The sequence below is a fragment of the Natator depressus genome, chromosome 4, assembly GCF_965152275.1.
Source record: "Natator depressus isolate rNatDep1 chromosome 4, rNatDep2.hap1, whole genome shotgun sequence".
Classification (NCBI taxonomy): domain Eukaryota; kingdom Metazoa; phylum Chordata; order Testudines; family Cheloniidae; genus Natator; species Natator depressus.
The window spans coordinates 35,456,570-35,478,048 of record NC_134237.1 but is presented as its reverse complement, the minus strand read 5'-3'; the positions used below and the strand labels follow the sequence as shown (position 1 = coordinate 35,478,048).

Sequence of the window (21,479 nt, the reverse complement as noted above, 5' to 3'; positions counted from 1 at the left end):
TCACTTCAAACTGGTCCTTTTCCAATGTCAAGTACATTTCATATAGGTCATTGCACTGACTCCTATGGTATCTCCTTTAATGCTTACCATATTTAAAAGCATTGTGCATCAAATGATTCTGGAGATATATTTGCAAGAACTGGTAACAAATGGTCAGTTGTTGGTATTGGCATGAATAAGATGGAGAGCCCCTGTTGGGGTGCATCTCACAATATACCATTTTTAGAGAGTGTGTCTCAAGTTTTTTCATCTCCAGATATATTTACTGTTGTTCCTTCTAATTCTCCCAAGTTACATGCTGCCTGTGTGATTCTGTCAGGTAGCTGGGTGTCATTTATTGACTCTGATCCTAGGTAGCAAAGCATCACAATAGCTGTTCTTTCTGGAAACAAAATTTCAGAAATAAATCTTTTTTTTCTTTCAAGTACATTTCTAGTTTTACTTTACATTCAGTTAAAGATGGAAATGTTCAGGCACTAAAAGGCGTCCTGTTCTGCTAATGCTGAAACGTAATCAAGTCTGACTATTACAAATATTGGTGCTGCAGGCATTCCTCCAAGTGGAAATAATTTAACTTCATTACATAAGCAAGCAGAGATAGGGGAAGGGGTATCCAGCAAGTGTGGAAGTTTATGTTTTTTTTTCCTAACCTGGTCATATATAATTTTCAAAAGCGTCCAGCCTTGGCCAAACTTTGCTCCCATTGACGTCAGTGGTGAAATGTCATTGTCCTCAATGAGGAAACTTCCATAAACATCAGTGGGTACAGACTTAGGCTAATGCTGAGTAATTTTGAAAATCCCACTCTTAGGAAGGCACTAAAGGACAAAAGAGACTGTGATTTGGGTCATGGATGGATGGATGAGGGGATAGGAAGGAAGATAGACAAGGATTAACTGAAAACAGAAGCACTGGGAAAGGCATGGAGAACAGGAAGTTACCATGCCCAGGCGAGAAGGTTCAACTAGAGAGTTATTTCTGATAGTGTGGAAAACAAACTACGCTTCATAAGGAGTGAGGGAGTGAAGCAGACTGATGGATTTGAGAGAAACAGAGTAATGGGGTCAGGAAAGTGAAGAATTTGGTTGGGTTGGGAGCAGGGAAAGAGAAAGATGGAATAGTGAGAAAGGGGAACATCAGAGACGGTAAAGACCTGAACCTGTTCAGATATTGGAGGTGTTGCCCAGACTCACCAAACTAGGCTTGCACCTCACTAAACTAATACCTTTCAATCCCTTTTTATGAGTAGAATTTGCAATAGCTACACTATTATAGCTGCTTACTCTCAAGAGACTACATTCTGTACTGGTAAGTAAAATGGGAGACCAGCTGAAGAAACAGCTGAACCAGACAGATAAGTCTAATACTGGGGCTACATCTGGAAGTGAGATGGCTTAGCGCAGGAACCTTTCCCCTCTGGAAACTTGAGAGCAAATCCTGGATTGGGGGACACATCTGAAACTGAGTTTGGTGGTCACATCCTTGTTCCTAAACATCACAAAAACACTGCATATTTCATGTATACATATTGCTGTATCTACTCAAGTGAGCCTCTGGACTGGAAGAACAGAAATTTCAGAATAGTGGATTTTTTTTATTTTAACCCGAGTTTAACATCAAATAGATAGAAAGCGAACAACTACTGAAAAAAAAAAGAGAGAAATTAATGTCTAAATGAAGGGTTGAAAACTGACAAGAACTAGAAATTCCTGAAAGTTTGGATGAAGGGGTGAACATCCTTAATTATAAAATGAGCACGTGTCCAGTTCTGTCATATAAAGCCAGACACCTGATTTTTTAAAAAAACTAAAGTTTCATGCAGATCATCACAGAAAGAGATTTGTTTGTATTTTTCTATAGTAGCGAAGTACTAATCCCATCTCTTATTTAATTGTTCAAAACCCATGTGGATAAAAAATACAGTCAATCACAAATATATTTTCTTATCCATCAACCAGAGCCAACCCTCTGATACAGCTCCTTCGGTACAGTTGAATCCCCAAGTGACATAGAGCCAACTTAGGGGATGCGTTGGAGGGATGGAGGGCTCTGACTAAGACGTTGCTCTGCTCTGGCAGTTTCCAGCTAAAATAAAGCCCTTTAGGGGCTGTTACCAATCACCATAAATTGGAGCAATTCGGAGGTTGGTCTAAATAAAGCCCAGGGACAAACCAGCCTTAGGTCACCATTAGGATTGGGGAAGAGCAAGGTGATATAACAGCTACCTCACTCCTCCTTCGGGTCCTGATATGAGGAGAGTTTGACTGGTCCTGTGGACTGGATCCCGTATCTTTAAAAATACTTATTTGTGAGTTGTGTGGCTCCCTCACTGAAACATTTAAAGCTATAGGGACAAATTTTGTCCTGGGTTGACTACACGCAATGTTATTGAATCATTAGGCTTTTAAGTAATTGAAGGCAATGGGCAACATGGTTATAACCAACAACAGAATTTGGCACTTTAAATATATATACACCTCACTTGCTGATCTAGATCTGGATGGCGTCGTGTCAAAGTTAGTATCCAGGATTACAGTGTTTAATTAAACCTCATTGTGGCCTGGATTCAAATTTGAATCCTGAACCTGAAACAAAACTATGGCAATCCACCCTTCTGCCTCTGCCTCTTCCCTAGCACTTCCCCTCTGTGTTGCTTCTTCTTACAACATCCTCCCAGTCTTGGGGTTCTCATTCTGTCTCAGAAGAGAGCATTACTAAGAACCACAGGGCTCTAGTTAATACCAGTTGCTGATTGCGTCCAAGTGCTATTTCAATGGGACTACCAGGACAGACTACCATCTCTCCTCCCTCCCCCCCCCCCACATTAATTGCACTGTTAATAATAGAATACCATTTATTTAAATAGTTTTGGATGTTTTCTACATTTTCAAATATATTGATTTCAATTACAACACGGAATACAAAGTGTACATTGCTCACTTTATACTTATTTTTTATTACAAATATTTGCAATGAAAAAAACAAAAGAAATAGTATTTTTCAATTCACCTAGTACAAGTACTGTAGTGCAATCTCTTTATCATGAAAGTTGAACTTACAAATGTAGAATTATGTACCAAAAAAAATGCATCCAAAAATAAAACAATATAAAACTTTAAAGCCTACAAGTCCACTTAGTCCTACTTCAGCCAATCGCTCAGATAAACAAGTTTGGTTACAATTTTCAGGAGATACTGCTGCCTGCTTCTTGTTTACAATGGCACCTGAAAGTGAGAACAGGCATTCACATGGCACTGTTGTAGCTGGCATCGCAAGTTATTTATGTGCCAGATGCGCTAAAGATTCATATGTCCCTTCATGCTTCAACCACCATTCCAGAGGACATGCATCTATGGTGATGATGGGTTCTGCTCAATAACGATCCAAAGCAGAGCAGACCGATGCATGTTTATTTTCATCGTCTGAGTCAGATGCCATCAGCAGAAGGTTGATTTTCTTTTTTGGTGGTGCAGTTTCTGTAGTTTCCACATCTGAGTGTTGCTCTTTTAAGACTTCCGCAAGCATGCTCCAAATCTCATCCCTCTCAGATTCTTGACGGCACTTCAGATTCTTAAACCTGTAGCTATCTTTAGAAATTTCACACTGGTAACTTCTTTGTGTTTTGTCAAATCTGCAGTGAAAGTGTTCTTAAAATGAACAACATGTGTTGGGTCATCATCTGAGACTGCTATAACATGAAATATATGGCAGAATGCAGGTAAAACAGAACAGGAGACATACAATTCTCCCCCAAGGAGTTCAGTCACAAATTTAATTAATGCATTATTTTTTTAATGAGCATCATCAATATGGAAGCATGTCCTCTGGAATGGTGGCTGAAGCATAAAGGGGCATACGAAATGTTTAGCATATCTAGCACGTAAATACCTTGCTACGGTGGCTACAAAAGTGCCATGCGAACGCCTGTTCTCACTTTCAGGTGACATTGTAAATACGAAGCAGGCAGCACTATCTTCTGTAAATGTAAACAAACTTGTTTGTCTTAGCTGAACAAGAAGTAGGACTGAGTGGACTTGTAGGCTCTAAAGTTTTACATTGTTTTGTTTTTGAGTGCATTTATGTAATAAAATACATCTACCTTTGTAAATCTACATTTCTCACGATAAAGAGATTGCACTACAGTACTTGTATGAGGTGAACTGAAAAATACTATTTTATCATTTTAAAAGTGCTAATATTTGTAATCAAAAATAATTATATAAAGTGAGCACTGTACACTTTGTATTCTGTGTTGTAATAGAAATCAATATATTTGAAAGTGTAGAAAAACATCCAAAAATATTTTATAAAATTCAATTGGTATTCTATTGTTTAACAGTGCAATTCATCGCAATTAATTTTTTAAATCATGATTACTTTTTTTTAGTTAATCGGGTGAGTTAACTGTGATTAATCGACAGCCCTAGTTTTTTTCCATTGGTGGTCACCAGCCAGAATCAACACACATGAGGGAGCAGGAGGGAACTCAGTCCACTCCCTGGGTGAACTAGCCTTCTCTGCTGCTAAATATCTTGGGAACCTTTCCACGGGATTGAACTGAGCATGACTTCACCTTCCAAACTCCAGAAGATGAAATTGGCATTTACCAGGTTTAGAATGCAAAAGCCAAAAGAGAGTCAGATATGAAACCCTGGATAAAAACCTATCTATGAAGTCCAAGGATATTTTGATCCACAGCTTGAGTTCAGGCCCATCTGTAGATTAATTGTAACTGTACTGGCCTCCAGATCCCATATGGTAATGAATTTACAACAAACCTGATCACAGAAAATACAAAGCAGTTCTGTGGAGGACTGAAAGCAGGTCATTAGGAACTTTTAGCTAGGCTTAGATCTTGAGAGTCCCAAAACACTGTTGTGATTTGGAAACACTGTTTCTGCCAAGTTGCCTGGCAATCGCACAGGATTTCATATTTCAGAAAAGCTGCAATGGTAACATGATCTCAATCAATGCAGGTCACAGAAAAGATAATTTTAGGAGCCATCAAGTATCTGTTGAATGAAGGGATAGTAAGGCAGCTGTTTGGCTATAGTGCAAAGTAAGCAAGCATAAATGCAACACTATTCCAAATCAGTTCATTGGCCAAGGTAACCCAGAGTGGGTGAGTTTCCATACTGATTGGAAGAAAGGTAACAAGTGCAAGCAAAAGAAGGAATGGGTGAGAAAAGCAATGGAAGTGGGGGAGGGGAAGGTTTCCTTTTACTGTTTCACACTGCACAATAGTTATATATGGAAAGAACAGTAATAAAGTTGACAGGCTTTACAGAACAACAGCTGTCCACTTAGTTTTCTGAGACAGAGGAAAGTAGTATTTGGTATCAAGAGAACAATGGGAAATAGAGTGAACACAAAGTGTGTTATATATGAGTTTTGCTCATTGCCTAAAACTTCTCTGATTTACAGATCTTAGGGAAAGAAGTGAAGGGTCCCATGGTCCAATTTCTATATTCTTAGGGCCAGATTCTGATCTCAGTTGCACTGGTGTCAATCTGCAGTAACTGTACGGAAATCAGTGGAGTTTATCCAGATTTACACCCCTTTAACTGAGCTCAGAACCAGGGCTCGAGTATCAGACTTTTGTGTACTTATACTTGTGATCTGTAGGCAAATATGTATTATCTGAAGATGAAGCAGCATGCTGCTTGGTGAGTCTGTATCCTCATTAGAGTTGTGTATCTGGTTTCCCAGTTATATTAAATCACACCTAGAAACATTGACTATTTCAACAAGCCAGGCACAAACCTCAGAATCAGAGAACCCTGATCGGCTCAGTGAGGCCCATTCCACACTATCCTTCCCCGAGCAGAGCTGACTCACAGGAGAGAATCTGTCTCATAATGTTATTTTTCTGTATATTTGTTTGTTTTTCTCGGTTTCATTTTGTGAGACCCCATTAGAACCCAAGATGAGCACGTGCTGAACTCAGGAGACTCCTAACACAAGGAGAACTGGCTCTGAGAGGCAGGATCTGACAGCCTAGGTGCAATGCTATTCTTTGTCAACACAAGACTTGCTATATATATTTCAAGACATGTTTCTCATAGTCCTAGATATGGAACACACAAAACATTCACACATTTTGCTCTAGCTCAGAAAGGGACTGAATCAAGGTTCCAGACCACTCCATCCCATTGAAAACCCACTACATGGTATAGTGGAAGGAAAACTTTGCAAAGTTCCCCTTGCTGATTCTTCCCCAGATCACACCATGTGGTCATTAGGGTAGAAAAGCATGCATGGCATTTTTGCCTTGGTGAAGAGGGTGGGCATGTCACAGAATCTGCTGGAGGCACAAAGTTTCACCAAAAACCTTGTACTTCTGCATTCTGTACTCTTCAGACCAGCCCTCTTGCTGTGCAGCTCCAGTGAAGCCAAGCTGCCACATCTTCCTCTCCTAGATGCTGCTGTAGGAACACCCCCAAAATGGCTAATTAACTTTTCTGTATATTCCCTTTGGGGCTGGTGGGGGGACAATACACTGCATGACCAATATATAGATTGTAGGGTGAAATCCTGGCCCCATGGAAATCAGTGGGAATTTTTCTATTGACTTCAATTGGGCCATAATTTCACACCTAGATTCAAAGAGGGATTTTTCATGACTCCAAGCATGGGGAAGAAGGAACTGCACTGTGAAGACAACTGATTCTCCTCCACCACCACCACCACCCCTCGCCCTTCCCCACACACGGAAAGAGAAAAATTCACATACAGATCACAATGGCACAATCTGGTCCAAAGTTTGGAAATATTCGGTTTGAAAATCATGCTCATTCTAAAACCATCTGGGTCATGAGGGAAAGAAAAATAACAGAAAGTCTCTAGAAAAGAAGTATGTGCTTTACCTCGGTAGCAGTGCTCTGGTTGGCTCCATTTTCCAGCAGATATTTTACCACATCAGTGTGGTTCTCTTGAGCTGCCATGTATAAAGGAGTGAAACCATTCTAGGAAAAAGCACAACAGGAAACATTGTAGTGAGCTTTGTACATAAAACAAGTTAAAGACCCCACACAGCAAAAGTATCTTCTGAGAACAGCACTTTTTTCTACTGATAAAAAGAAACAAGGTTGCATTTTCTGCACTAATGGCATATACAGAGGGCACAGAATGCATTGTCTATGTCACTTAAAAAGTCAAAAGGCTTCACTGTCAGGACTGCAAAAAACAAATATTAAGAAGGAATTTTAAAACATCAAAGTATCTGCTGCTTTGCAATGATTTTGAAAATCTATACATCCTTTTACAGCTGGCATACTTTGGAATATTTTCCCATACTCTTAAATCAACTCAGTATACTTTGGGAATCTTCATTATTACCACAACTATTTCGCCCCTCTTACGGAACAGGAATGTAACATTAGCAATAAAGTTCTATGAAAGCTGACAAGGAAGCAAGAATATCCCTTTATTTACTACTTTTTTTAACTAAAGGCTTCCCACCGGAGACCATAAAACCCCTCCCTCAAAAGAAGACAAGCAGAGATGGCAGAGCTTTAAAAGAATACATATAATTTCACAGTATATAAAATAATGCAAACCACCAAACATAAATAACCCAACACTGCAGGGCCCCGATTGACTACACAGTAAGTCTGCCCAGGTATAAAGTCATCTAGAAATGCCCTAATGTACTCAGAAGAAACCACGATGGCTAATAGCATGTCTTTTTGATGGCTTTTTCCAGTTGGTAGCTAAGGCGGCCACATAATTATAGGCTGATATATCAGAAATATATGCTTTGTCTCCACTTTAAAATATCTCAGGGCTTGTCTACACTTAAAACGCTACAGTGTACACACTCCCATTAGCATAGAACCACCTCCTGAGAGGCAGTAGCTACTTTGACAGATGAATTCTTCTGACAGGGACTTAGGTCAGCTTAATTACGCCATTCAGGGGTGTGGATTTTTCATACCCCGACCGATATAGTTAAACTGACCTAATTTTCTAGTTAGACCAGACCTCCATATAAACAAAATACATTGCATGTTAATATTCAGCATAGTTTCAAAATTCATACGAGTGAAAAGTGCATTTATATTATTGTTTGAGGATCATTAAATAGGCCCAACGCTCGTTTCAAGCTCTGTAAATTACAGTGTAATTTAAGAGGACCTGATCACCTACTTTTCATAAATCATTCCATCATCCTTCTATAACACTTTTAACTAGAATATAAAACATAAATCAGATTTCAGCCACAAGACTTTTGCTGTGATATTCATTACCTTAGATTATAGACTTATGCATGTGTACAATGAATTAGAAGTACCACAAATATTGTGATATTCAGAATCCTGTATCAGAACCTATCATCATTCTTTCCAGTAAACCTCATATGGAAACATTCCAAAAAAATCTCTGCAAAATACATGCCCATCCCACTGAGCAGGCAATAGTACAGTTGATTCTGGAACTGATGGCTTTCAATCTCCCCCTATGCTTTTTCTATTGGAGAAGAACAAGGATTCTTATCTGCTTGATCCGTTACCAGATCCAAAAGAGCTACTTTTTTCTGCTCAATATGAGGTATAAAAAAGGGAATGGAAAACCTTATAAAAAGTCATGTCTCTACAGGAAAGTTTTCGCCATCTAACTAAAGTTGTGAATTTAAACCAATACAACTATACACACATAAACACTATGTGGACATTTTTATTCCATTAGAAGGGTGTTTTCCCAATTTATATTATGTTGCTTGGGAAGAGGGTTAAAAATCAAACAAATTAAATCTGTACAGCTATATCAGTACCACTGGTAAAACCTTCCCATGTAGACAAAGCAAAGAGATTCAAGATGGCATAATTCACTAGAAATGTGATAGAGTTAAGAGCAGACAACTATGACTCAGGGTCTTCTCAGTTGGCCATCCTCTCTTTTATATTTCTACTTTTCTATTGTTTTCTCTCCTAGTTATACTCTGGGTCCGTTAACATGGCCACTGTGAAACAGATCCCTATTTCAGCTGATATCCTGGAAGATTTTTTTAGTGAAATGCTACTTGCCTTCCAGTTGCTTCATTTAAAGTGTGTATCTTTGTGACCTACACAGTAAAAGCATTCAGCCAAGGATACCACAATCCAATCTGCTGATTTGCAATCAAGTTAAATGTAGTTATGGCTAGTGCCTTAAAGAAATGCACAGTAGCAAATGATGTTGTCACTGCTACCTGAAATTTCTGTGAACATTGCTCTGCAAAGCACACTGACTGCCTGAAAGCAGCTCAGGATAAGTTAGGCGCTGAACATTATATGATCTAAGATGTGATTACATAGTGGAATTTGCTCTTTCATAAAATGAAACATTTAGCTCTAAAATACAGGATCTCTAGGAACTGTCCAACAATGACGATGTCTTAGAGACATATAAGCTTTGTCTGGACTAGGAAAATTACCTATTGCTGGCAATGGTTTCAGTGATGGTATAGCTAAACTGATACTGATCAGAGTATAAATGAGAAGTTTTTCAGCACTTGCAAAACCATGATGAAAACATCCTCCAACCGGGTAAGCTTCCTACTGCAGACAAGACTCAAAATTTACATAGCTGCTGGGGAAAACCATGGTGACAGTGGTTTCAATTTTTTGAGCTAAGCATTAAAAATCTGGATGTCAGATCAGTATTAGTACTAAGTACTGACCACCATTGGAAAAGAATACCATAATCGGTGTGTCCTTGGTTTGATCAGTTATGGCAAATCCTGTGACCAGTCCATATTCTGAAAATGGTCATAAAGCAGTTTATATCTTTGGATGCCATATGATTAGGTGAGTCAAAGGATAAAAAACACTTGCAAAGGGAAGCATGATTTGAGAGCTCTTTTAAAAAATCTGTGTTAGATTGTGAGCCACATTTCACCCTTATTACAGCCCTATATTTCCTATTGTTTTTAGGAAAGTTTCTTGGGGCTAACCACAGGTATACTTGGTTTAACTGTCTTGCACCTGTGCTGCACCTTTCTCCATGGTTAGTGATTTAACAGAAACTCATTCAAAAAATAAAGGACACCTCTCTTGATACTGAACATAGTGCTCTTCTTTGAAGTCCCACCTGGCATCAGAAGCTCCGGATCAAGCAACCAACAGTGACAGCGCTTCTAGGTCAAATTCTCCACTCACTTACATCCATGTATCATCATTCTCTTAACTGATGTTTCCAGGGGGTAATGAAGGGGAGAATTCAGCCCAGTAACAAGAAACAAGTCTACATCTCTCTATTTTCTGAACAAAGGCAGAGGCTAAAGATAAATAATTTTGAGTGAACAGTTTACAACATACTTTGAAGAGACCCTAGGGTATTTCCTGGCTGACCTTTTCATCTCCTATTTTGCAAGTGTCCATCCTGGCCTCTGCACCATAACAAACATGTATACTTCTTGTCCACCAACTAGCAAAGCTGGGGATACGGTCATTCTTCATTAGGTCAAGCCAAACTATGAAGATATGCAATCCCTTGTGCTTATAAATCACAGCTGGATTTCAAACAACAATCTATAGAAGATGCCCTGCAACTCAGCCTCTTCTGCTCCTGGCTTCTATTGTTTGACAATCCTATTCCACCATACAGAGCCTGCTCTGAACCTCACAGAGTAAAATGAAGTCATGCCTATTGGTGCATTCATTTAGTATGGCACAATGGGCCTTGATTAGAGTTGGAGTGAGCAGGCAACGGGGACTAAAACAGTTTTTAAAAACTTATATTTGGCAGAACAGCAAAAGAAAGCAGCAGGGGAACATACTGTGTAAGCATTTTGGTTGTCCCCACAGACCTGGATACACGCACAGCATCAATTTATTAGGTGTAACTAATGGAAATTTACCACACCCTAGGATCAGTGTCTAATATTTATTAAAGCCTCACACAGTACAATTATACTCTTGCCTTTTTATTTTCATGGATTTTATGCCATTTGTAAAATCCTACTGTTACGGAATACTAATAAACATGTACACCAGCATCATGCACATTCCTAGAAATGTGTGGAGATAGAGGATTTTAAAGTGAGAGTGAAACGATTTGCCCAAAAGCTCAGCAGAAGGGTTTTGCCAACTAAGTTTCCAAGCTCTGGACTAGAACCAGGATAATAAAACTCTGGATTAGAGGAGGCTATAGTCATCCCATACACGACCCGGTCATTTAGCACCAGGAGGTATATAATACATCTCCACATACTGCTGATGATGACCTACAGAGTTTCCATCACACTGAGGAAACCCATCATTCATAGCAGTAAGTTTGCTATAATCATAGCTAAAGCCACAGGGGTTGTGGGGAAGGAAATACTTACACATTAAATTATGTTTATTAGTTTTTCCTTAAGCTTCCACTGAATTAAGATGAATCGACAGTCCTAGTGTCATTCATCCTCAATACCTTAAATATGATTAAAGTTCAGAACTTCTTAGAGAAACATTTAGTGCTAACTTCTGTGGTCATTATTTCTAGCCACTTCTCTATGCATACAGACATGGCAGTGGACTACAATGGTGCCTTAATATGATATAAAATATTTCATTTTATAGTTTTATAAATTCCCTTGGAAAAAACACTGGCCAGTAAAGAGTTTATGAAAAATGTTTCACAGCTCCAATATGTAAAAAGGAGTACTTGCTTTGAAAGCTATTATCTGAGCTTGCAGAGATAATATGCAGTAAGTAAAATACAAGACAGAGTTATATATATTTATATATGGGTATCCCCTGGTGCAAATTTTGCCTTACTCTGGTTCTGCTGGTAGGGGGCCCTTAGCTCACTTAAGGTCAGGATTTGCACTTCAGGGCTTGATCATCAGAGGTGCTGAGTACCTACAACTCCCACTGAGTTTTGAAAACTGGTTTGTCACATTTAAACATTCAAAATTTTAAAACTACTGCACTGATTTTCTTTTAAACCTGGCTTGTTTAGAGATCACACAGAGGCTAGGTGTGATTTGCCCTCTCATAGAAGAAATTAAGGGATCTCACCCTAAACCCTGTGGATCTTGAGGTTCCGCTGGGTGGCTATATTCCTCTATATTATCTGAGTCTCTTACATCTCTGCCCTAAATCCCTAGCACCACAGTTCTGTTGTATCCCTGCAAGGGGTTCCCCTGTAAGGAAGTTCCACAGCAAGAATGGACCTCTATAGGAAAGTTGGTATAGTCCCTTGATGGATTCATTTTCCTCTGCGGTTTCAGATAGGTGCAAGGGTAATGAAATAGGTCTGCCCCAACCCCCAATCCACAGAGCCACCAGGGAGAGTTATACATGGAGGTTGGGGGGTAGGGAAGAGGATGGTGTTGTGGACCTCATTTTTTGTATGCAGTATGGGAGATCTGTGTGTGGATTCTAAAAGAACAATGTCTTATTAAGCCTTAGAAATAAAGCCATATTTTAAGAAACTTGTCTCTGGTTTATGAGGCCCTTAATCTGGCATAATCTATATCAAGATTTGGCCCCCAAATTGGATAAACATTTAAAAATGACCTGGAAAGGGGGAAAATGCACTTCATTTTGTGTCTTTGTGAAGGCCTGAAATGTGGTCTTGTGTTTTGTAAATTTAGTTTTGGTATTTGAAAAAACAGCCTGTGATCTTGAAATGAAATACTGAATCATAATGCCTATGCATAAGGCGACAGAGCTAAGGTTTCACTTTAACTCTGGTATATCTGGATGTTTTAGTCTTTATCCATGAAGCTTTAAATCTTAATGTAGGGGTTTTCCAATTTAAAGTCAGAACATGGCACAGTAAAAGTAGCATGCACAAACTTATCTACTTCCCTTTGTCATATATCACAAGGTCACACACTATTTCTCAAACAGTACAATAAAACATCATACTACATTTTCTACAATATTAATAGATGCATATGTAGCAAAACTACAACAGTCAACAGGGACAGATCCCTGACCTCCTGCAGCAAAAGCACAAGGCGTACCACTTGAACAAAGGACTCTCTTTCCTAGGTTTGAATTGTATTCTCTGATGGCTTGATCCTGCACCAACGAAGTCAATGGGAGTTTTGCCATTGATTTCAATGATACCAGGATTCAGGCTACCATTTCTATGTGGGCCAGCCATTTGGCAATGTGTTATATGCAATAACAGGTAGGGATGTAGTGTCTAGACCCTGTGGTAATGAGATAATTAGAAAGGTCTGTGACAGACACACACACAAACATAACAGAATCCTGCTAATCTGCATACCCTATAATTCCAGTACAAAAATTAGTGGTATCCCTGAACTTCTCAGAATACATGTAATGTGGTCTCATATTGCGTTGACATTATCATTACAAAGACAGTAAAGATAGGACATTTACTAGTATAATATGAAGTTATGATCAAGAATTAAAACTACATAAATGAAGTACATTTTGTTATACATTATCCTTGGATGATTCTCTCCCTCCCCTCCCAATATTTGCTTGCTTGCTCATTTGAGAAAATCAGTAGTTCCCTACAGCTCTCTAAGTCACTCATGGAAATTACTGAGGCTTTATATTTATGTCTCCAAATTTGCACCATTAAACCTGCCCCATGCCTTTGATGAAGAACACCAGTGTTCAAGCAGTCTGAGTAAACGTGGATTTTAGAGCACTTAGGAAAACTGGCTGTTAACCAGAAAGCTTGTGTCAATTGTAATTATAGAGGAGTTACCACCTCATTATAATAACTATACATGTGATAATATGAGAGAGAGAGAGGGAAAGTCTATTTCTTCTGTGCTAATTCTGATGTTTCCTTTAGGATGAGATATTATATTAGAGTTAATAACATTTCTCATAATAAAATATCCAATGCTGTCGGTACTAATGAATGTATCTGATGTACTTTAAAAGCCTACAGACTCTGTATGAGATGGTAATAGCAGATCAATGGCATCACTGGGGGAGTGGGAGATGACTGTTGTCTAATGCAGTTGTTTGCCTACAATGAATGCTCTTCTCCTCAATTAATGCTCAAAAAGTAATTACCCATTTGCAGGTCAATGTGATCATCAGATTGCCCTTTACAGACTAGCTGCAATTCAAACAAATAAAACAGAATTCCTGCTGTGTAATATGTTTCGGCTTAGTCCTATTCTCTGCCTCTCCAGTTTACTGCATATTTTTTCCAGTTCTTTGCTCAATATCAAACTAATGACAGGTCTTTGAGACAAGCTCTCAAATGAAAATGAATGATATCCTTTCTGTAGAAAAACCTTTACCACATCTGTTTAGCTCCATTTTAAAACAATTTTCAAAGAAGGATGCAATCCACATAATACTGCCTATGGAAAAGGCATGTCTGATGTATTTTGATGGTCTGCACTAGGAGTCAGGAGACTAGAGTTTTACTCCTGGTTTTTCCACAGACCTGATGTGTGACGTTGGGCACTTCACCTCTGTGTGCCTATTTCCCTTCCTATACTTCTCGTATCTATATGAGAGCTTGTCTACACTACCGCACAAGGTCAATCTAAGATATGCAATTTCAACTACGTGAATAGCATAGCTGAAGTCGACGTACTTAGATCTACTTACCATGGTGTCTTCACTGCTGACGGTCTCCCATCGACTCCGCTTGCGCGTCCTGTTCTGGTGGAGTATCGGAGAAGATGGGAGAGTGCTCAGCGGTCGACTTATCGTGTCTATACTAGACGCGATAAATCGATCCACAATGGATCCATTGGTGCCCGCCGATCCGGCGGGTAGTGTAGACAAGCCCTAAATTACAGTGTTGTCCGGGTAGAGACTCTTAGTATGGGTTTCGGACGCTATCTAGCCTGACAGGGCCCTGATCTTGTTTGGGGCCTGTAACTGCTACTGTGATAATTTTGTTAGGGTTTTGCTGCACCTCACAATGTAAGTTACTTTCCTGACTGGCACCATTCTTCAATATATCACAGTTCTCTCCCTGGCACCTCACTGGTACACTGTTATAGGTAGGGCCCTACCAAATTCACGGCTGTGAAAAACGTGTCATGGACTGTGAAATCTGGTCTCCCCCATGAAATCTGGCTGGGAGGGGGGAGGGGTCGCAGTATTGCCACTCTTACTTTTGCATTGCCTTCTGAGCTGGGTAGCCAGAGAGCAGTGGCTGCTGGCCAGGCACCCAGCTCTGAAGGCAATGACGCCGCCACCACCAGCAGCACAGAAGTGAGTGTGGCATGGGGGGTTGTCACTTTTCAGGGGGTCAGGGCTGGACTTACCGGTGTGTGATGTGGGCGACTGTCCAGGGCACTGTGGTCAGGGGGGTGCTGTGATTACACACACACACACACCAGCCCAAGGCCCCTTTAACTCCCAAGCACTAGGGAGGGGCAGGACTGGGGGCACCCCAGGGCTGGGTCAGATCCACCTCCGCTGGTGGTGCAGAAGAAAGAATGGCAATACCACACCATGCCACCCTCACTTCTGCAGTGCTGATGGCGGTGGTGCTACATTCAGAGCTTGATGTCCGGCTAGCAGCTGCCACTCCTGATGTCCATCTCGGAAGGCGCAGTGCCGCCGCCAGCATCAGCGCAGAAATAAGATTGGCAGTACCGTGACCCCCCTACAAATAGCCTTGTGTCCCATCCCCCCACACCACCGCGATCTCCTTTTGGGTCAGGAGCCCCACGGTTACAACATTGTGAAATTTCAGATTTAAATATCTGAAACTGTGAAATTTAAGATTTTAAAAATCCTATGACCATGAAATTTACTAAAATGGACCGTGAATTTGGTAGGGCCCTAGTTACAGGATGAAGAAATCTGCTCTGGTCGTATATTAGTGGCAGCTACTCCCACACTGTGTGTTGGCTCAACTGCGCTGGCTCGTGGGTGTGTATGTGTGTGTAGGGAGGGGGCAGAGCCAAGGCTTAGCCAATTCCCAATGCCTTCCTGCCCATTTCCTGTCCACCTGCATGGGAGGGAGTGTAGCATCCCAATGAAGGGATTATATGCTAATGATGTAGGGCCAAACCCTGCATCCATTCAACTCCATGGCATCACTGATAGAAAAAACTGAGTGCACGATTTGACCTATAAACACAAGTCCTACAGATGTTATGTCACCATAAACCAAATGAAGAGTCCATTCTTTAATAGACTCAGGGGATTGGTGGAGGATGGCTCCATGAAAGAATCAAAATGCTCAGAATTCTGGTAACTTTTGTTTTGCATTATACTTAGGGCATTATTCTCAGCCAATCTAAAAATAAATTCCTCATAAGAGGATTTTATCTCAACAGGACAGATTCTCTTTCTCTTAAAGGATGAATTAAGGACAGATAACCCACTTTATCTTTCAATTTCCTGGGTTTTATTAGTTTTGTCAAAATCTGAATATCTGATACACCAGGGGTTTTACTGTTCTATTTCCTTGCTTTTTCCATAATTAAAAAGGCATTTTTTTCATAAAATGTTATATTACCTACATTATTTTTCAAGAGAATGATCTCCCAGGCAAATATTCATTTTGACTAGTGGATATGTATTTAGATTCAAACCAATATATAATTGGTGAATTTGTGAATACACATTATCTCTATGGATAAATATGCATTTAAGATCACCAGTCATATTTACTGTCAGAGTTCTGCACACAGATTAACACTACAGTAAATTATATAAATTAAGGGAATATTTTTCAGTCCCTGAAATTAGGCAGCTAAATCCATACTTAGCTATTTAGATAAGTGGACAGATTTTCAAGAGTTCTGAGCACCAGCAACTCCCATTAACCTACAAATACAGGAGGAGAGAGACAATGTGTTGGGGGGGACAGAGAGTGTGTCAGCATGCTATCTTGTAAGTTCAGACAGCAGCAGGAAGCAACCAATCCTGAGGCAGGGGAGGGGAAACACCGACATCAGCCCCCGCTTCCCTCCTTGGGCTCTCTGCACAGCAAACTCTCTCTCTCACGCACACACATTCACACTCACACTCACACACACCCCTGCTTCTGTGTTCAACAGCACAAGCATTCCACATTAATGGTTTGCTTTGCATCCCAGAGCAGATCAGCACAGCGTGCAACGGCTGTCAGAAAGGGAGCTTTGAAAGTGGAGGGGTGCATGTCTTCGGGGCAGCTGAGTTCAAAACAATGAGCAGAGAGGTCACTTGAGGCATTATGGGACGGCTCCAGAGGCCAATTACAGTGCAGAAAGCAATCAAGTGTCTACACTGGCAAAGGAGCGCTGGAGCTTCTGTGCAAATAGCCTTACGACTCTCGCTGAGGTGGGGTTTTTTTTTTTTTTGCAGTACTGCAACTGAGGAGTTTCTGTGCACAAAGTGGTGTGGCAGTGTGTACAGTCTGAGTGCAAAAAGCTGCTTTACTGTGCAGAAACTTGCCCATATAGACAAGCCCTTAGTCAGCTTCTCTCAACCTCAAGGAATGCAAATCATCTGCTATGATAAAGCAAGAGATGAGATGTGGAAAAGATGTTTTCTTATACATTCTGTTACCATGCCAGGTAAAAAGAATGAAGGACATGCAAATAAAAAACAAGTTTAGATCATAACATCTTACATTTATAGGGTGACCACATTTCCCTATGCTGAATACAGGACACCTGGTAAAATTACTCATATTCAAGTGAGTTCAATGGCAATCAATCGGAACTATGCAATACAAAACTATGCAGTTCAAATTAACATCAAGTTGACTGAGCCCCCGTTAAAAAGAAATACTGCATAGTTGGATTTTTGATTTACCTTCTTATCTTTAAGGCTTTAGGGTTCACACAGGGAGGGATGATACCCGCCCATACCCCCCCCACACACCTGGGGAGAGGTGACACATACAATCGTACATCTCTCTCACATGGGGAGGGGTGTCCGACCAATCCCACCCTCCCCGCCGGTGTTCTCCACCCACCATACCTGGCTGCGCCCCCGGGACAACTGACCCGCCTGTCCCGGTACCTGGCACCACATCTTCCTGAGGCAACATAGGGTGGGACACACAGGGTCACATACCCTCCCTCCCCAGATTTCTGCCAGGGTTCACACCAGAATGTGGCCAGCAGCCTTTTGGCACTATGCGGGAGGGACGGGACAGGAGCTGCTTCCACCTGCGGGGGTATGGGGGAAGGGATGACATGGCCCGTGTCTTCGCAGAGCTCATCTCTTCCCCCCGCCCCTCTGTGGCTGGAAGCAGCTTGCTCCTTCGTGCCCTCCCAGTGTCAAAAGGCAGCTAACGCCTCCAGGCTGCTGCTGGCCACCAGCACTGACATAACCCAGCTGCCTCCTGTCCCTCCCTTCCCCCAACCCCGGCTACAGCGCAGGCAGGAAGGGGTTAAGCCCTAAGGATGCATGTGCACCAGGGCCCAGGGAACTTGACTACAGGGGCTTCAGCAAACCTGGCCAGAGAGGTGGCTCAGCAGAGGAGGGTGTCATGGGGACGGAGCAGCCCCATGCTCTGTGGGGGGTAGGAGTCACGGCGGTGCGGGAGGAGATGGGTGAAGAGAGTGCTAAGCCACTGGCTGAGGGTTGCTGTGGAGCCTACAGGTTAATGGCATGAACAGGCCAGAAATAGCTTCCAACTGTCACTCTGGAGCCTAGCTGAGGAGCAGAAGTGGCTTCCCATGCCAGTGCTGTGCGGGGCTTTGGCACATGCAGGGCTCAGCTCCTCCTGGCCAGTGCCCCGGGCTGGGGAGGAAGGAACCTGCTGGCCAGGCTGTTGGTGAGCTGAGCACTCTGACCAGGGGCTGGTTGTCTGCACAGCACTGGGAGCAGGATGCATCCCGCCGGTGGGGATATGGAGAACCAGCAGGTCTGTTGGGTGTGGGGGGTGCGAAGGGCCAAAGCAGGGAGAGGTCAGCAAGAGTGGGAGCAGGTAAAGGGCTGATGTGTGGCAGAAGAGGTGACATGTAACTGGCCGCCGCCTGGTGCCTGCCCACACTCACCAGCCACCGCAGCGCGCAGCCAGTGCTGGCTGGAAACGGGACAGGGCCCTGCTGGCCGAGAGCTGGCATGCAGTGGGGGTTGCATTGACGGACCAGTGGGGGAGGGAGCGGCCTGCCCCTCATGCTGCATCTTCACCCTACCACCAGCCTTGCACACCCATCCCCATCGTAGGCATCTGAACCCACCCCTCCACTTAGCACTGCTGGGTGGGCAGCTGGGGAGCAGGGATCTGGCCAGCAGCAAGACCAGCCAGTACTCTGAGGGGAGGGGAAGAAAGACACAAAATATGGCACAATTTGCCTGTTTTTAAGAAGAAGTTAGGACACCTACAGGAGGGCTTAAATACGGGACTGTCCCTTTAAAAACAGGACATCTGGTCACCCTATACATTTATATAGCTAACGCCTTTCACCACGAGGGCCACAAAGCATTCCACAGACTTATATGTCATTGTGTACAATGTAACAGATGGTTAACAGAGTACCCTAACACAATTTTTTTAAGACACGATTGAAGCAAACCAGAATACTGTATCTGACTGAAACAACAGAGAGGTGTTTCAGATAAGGAGAATGTAATTGTTTAAATTGGAATTCAGGCATAACACTTGGGCTAGCATGACCATGCCTGTGAAATGCACTGGGATGATGAGAAAAGGTCTGGACCTCAGTATTAAAACTCATCTGAAAGACTCTCATTTTAGCAGCTTTAAACTCACTAAACAGCATATTGGGTCACTGCTTCAGTACTAAGCCAGAAAAAAGAATGTACATATTGAATCACCTATGCCACCATTTCCTGCCGCATACTGGGTTTTATTTCAGAAGTCCCCCAAATCAAGTACTGACCAGGTCTTATCCTGTTTAGTTTACAAGACATGATTAAATCACAGACCGAGTATGACAGGAGGGCATACTGACACTGTAATAACCAGCACTTCTCATTCTTCCTAGAGTTTCTCTGCTCTAAACATATATAATTTTATTTCCTTAGGCTATCATATTCCACAAGTTAAATTAACATTTGATAAGCTATAGGCTGGCACTTGGGAAATAAAAAGTGAGAAATCAAATACGTATTTTGAATTTTAGAGGGGATGTGAGGAGAGCTAAATACAAGAATCAGTGCATGCACTCTCAGCAACTAATTAAAAATTAGTGACAGTCGTGGATTTAAAAAAATTAGAGAGCGTGTGGAAGATTCACAAAAATTTCAAAGTTGATCAAATTTGGAGAAAAAATATTTCACACATTCACTTATATTGTTGTTGTTTAAAAGCATCATATAGAAACATACAATTGTGTTTTCTTTTAAGTTCATTTCAACATCTATTAATTACAAACGAACTATGACCAAAATTGACTATAGAGACGGCCTTCTGGTCTTACACACCAAAAGGAATAAAGGAATAATTTGCTCCTTGGAATAAGTACTCACATTGTCTGATTTTAACTTTTAATCCTTTATTTTAAGACCCTGTTGGGGTTCAATGACCTGAAATTGCAGCTGCTCGAAGTTCTGTGTGATTTTTGATCCAGTGACCTACTTTATCTTGTGGGCATTAAGTCTGTATGGATTTCTCATTGCCGCAAGAGCAGAGTAATGGGATGTGTGTAGCTGAGCGGCCCCAGCACAGACCAGGAACCAGACTGCGACTTTGAGAGGCACAATCTGATTCCTGGCTCTATCCTTGCTGCAGGTGAAGTAATATGCATCAGCCTATTTTTAGCCTTTACCCTTCTCACATATCTGTACAGGAGTGGAACTAGCAGATGCATAAAGGCTCTCCTCTCTCTCTCCTTTGCACTTCCATTGTGGTATGGATAGGACATATAGGGAAGTAAGTGGGCTTGCTACACGTTTTTCTCCCCCCATGTGGGAGCACACGTGAAGTCATGATCTGTCCCTAAGAATGGTGCAGTTTTGGCCTCTCTACTGAACAGTCAGAAGATTTTAAATGAGCTCTGAATTTTAAACACATCACCTGATGCAACACTTCAGATAAAGGACAAATTATACTTAAAAATTAGGTAACAAATTCTCATATCCTTATTCATGTTGAGCAATACCTAAAACCTCAAGGAGTCCCACTAATTTCAAACAATTACTTGAGGACCAAAAAGGTACCGCTCAATGTAAGACTACAGGAATCTATTCCATAGCTTCCAACCTAAGAAGCTAGTGCTGAAGTATTGCTTATCGTTATTCTGCAATTTATGTTCTGAGTGGTGAGTCTTCATAAATTCAAGACTAGATTTTCATAACCAAATTCACAAAGAGTAATACCCTACTCATTCGCATTGTACTGCTGACAGAATTCATATGATCTGCATATTTTGTGCCTCCTCCCCCCACAGAAAAATGTAAAAGAAATCTGCGGGGTGGAGGGGACACGCCTCTTTCCCGGCAGCAAGTCTGTTCCAGTGTGCCTGGAGCAGACTCAGAGATGCAAATCACTGCAGAGGGAGAGGGGTTGGGCATGTGTGCCTGCATGGGAGATGCTGATCACCGTCAGGGGGTGGAGCTGGGCATGTGCGAGTGCCAGCAAGCGAGAGAGAGACTGTCCCTCTCACTTACTACTGTGGCTCAGTGGAGGGGGTAGGG

The 21,479-nt window shown here is 41.6% G+C and overlaps 1 protein-coding gene across 1 annotated transcript in view; it reads right to left on the bottom strand.

The window, feature by feature from the left end:
* The window catches only part of ANK2 (ankyrin 2), a 256,841-nt gene that overhangs the window by 166,068 nt on the left and 69,294 nt on the right, over positions 1-21,479 (bottom strand). Inside the window, exon 5 of the mRNA XM_074950755.1 lies at positions 6,867-6,965. Coding sequence (XP_074806856.1) covers positions 6,867-6,965 — 99 coding nt within the window. The remainder of the gene's footprint in view (positions 1-6,866; positions 6,966-21,479) is intronic.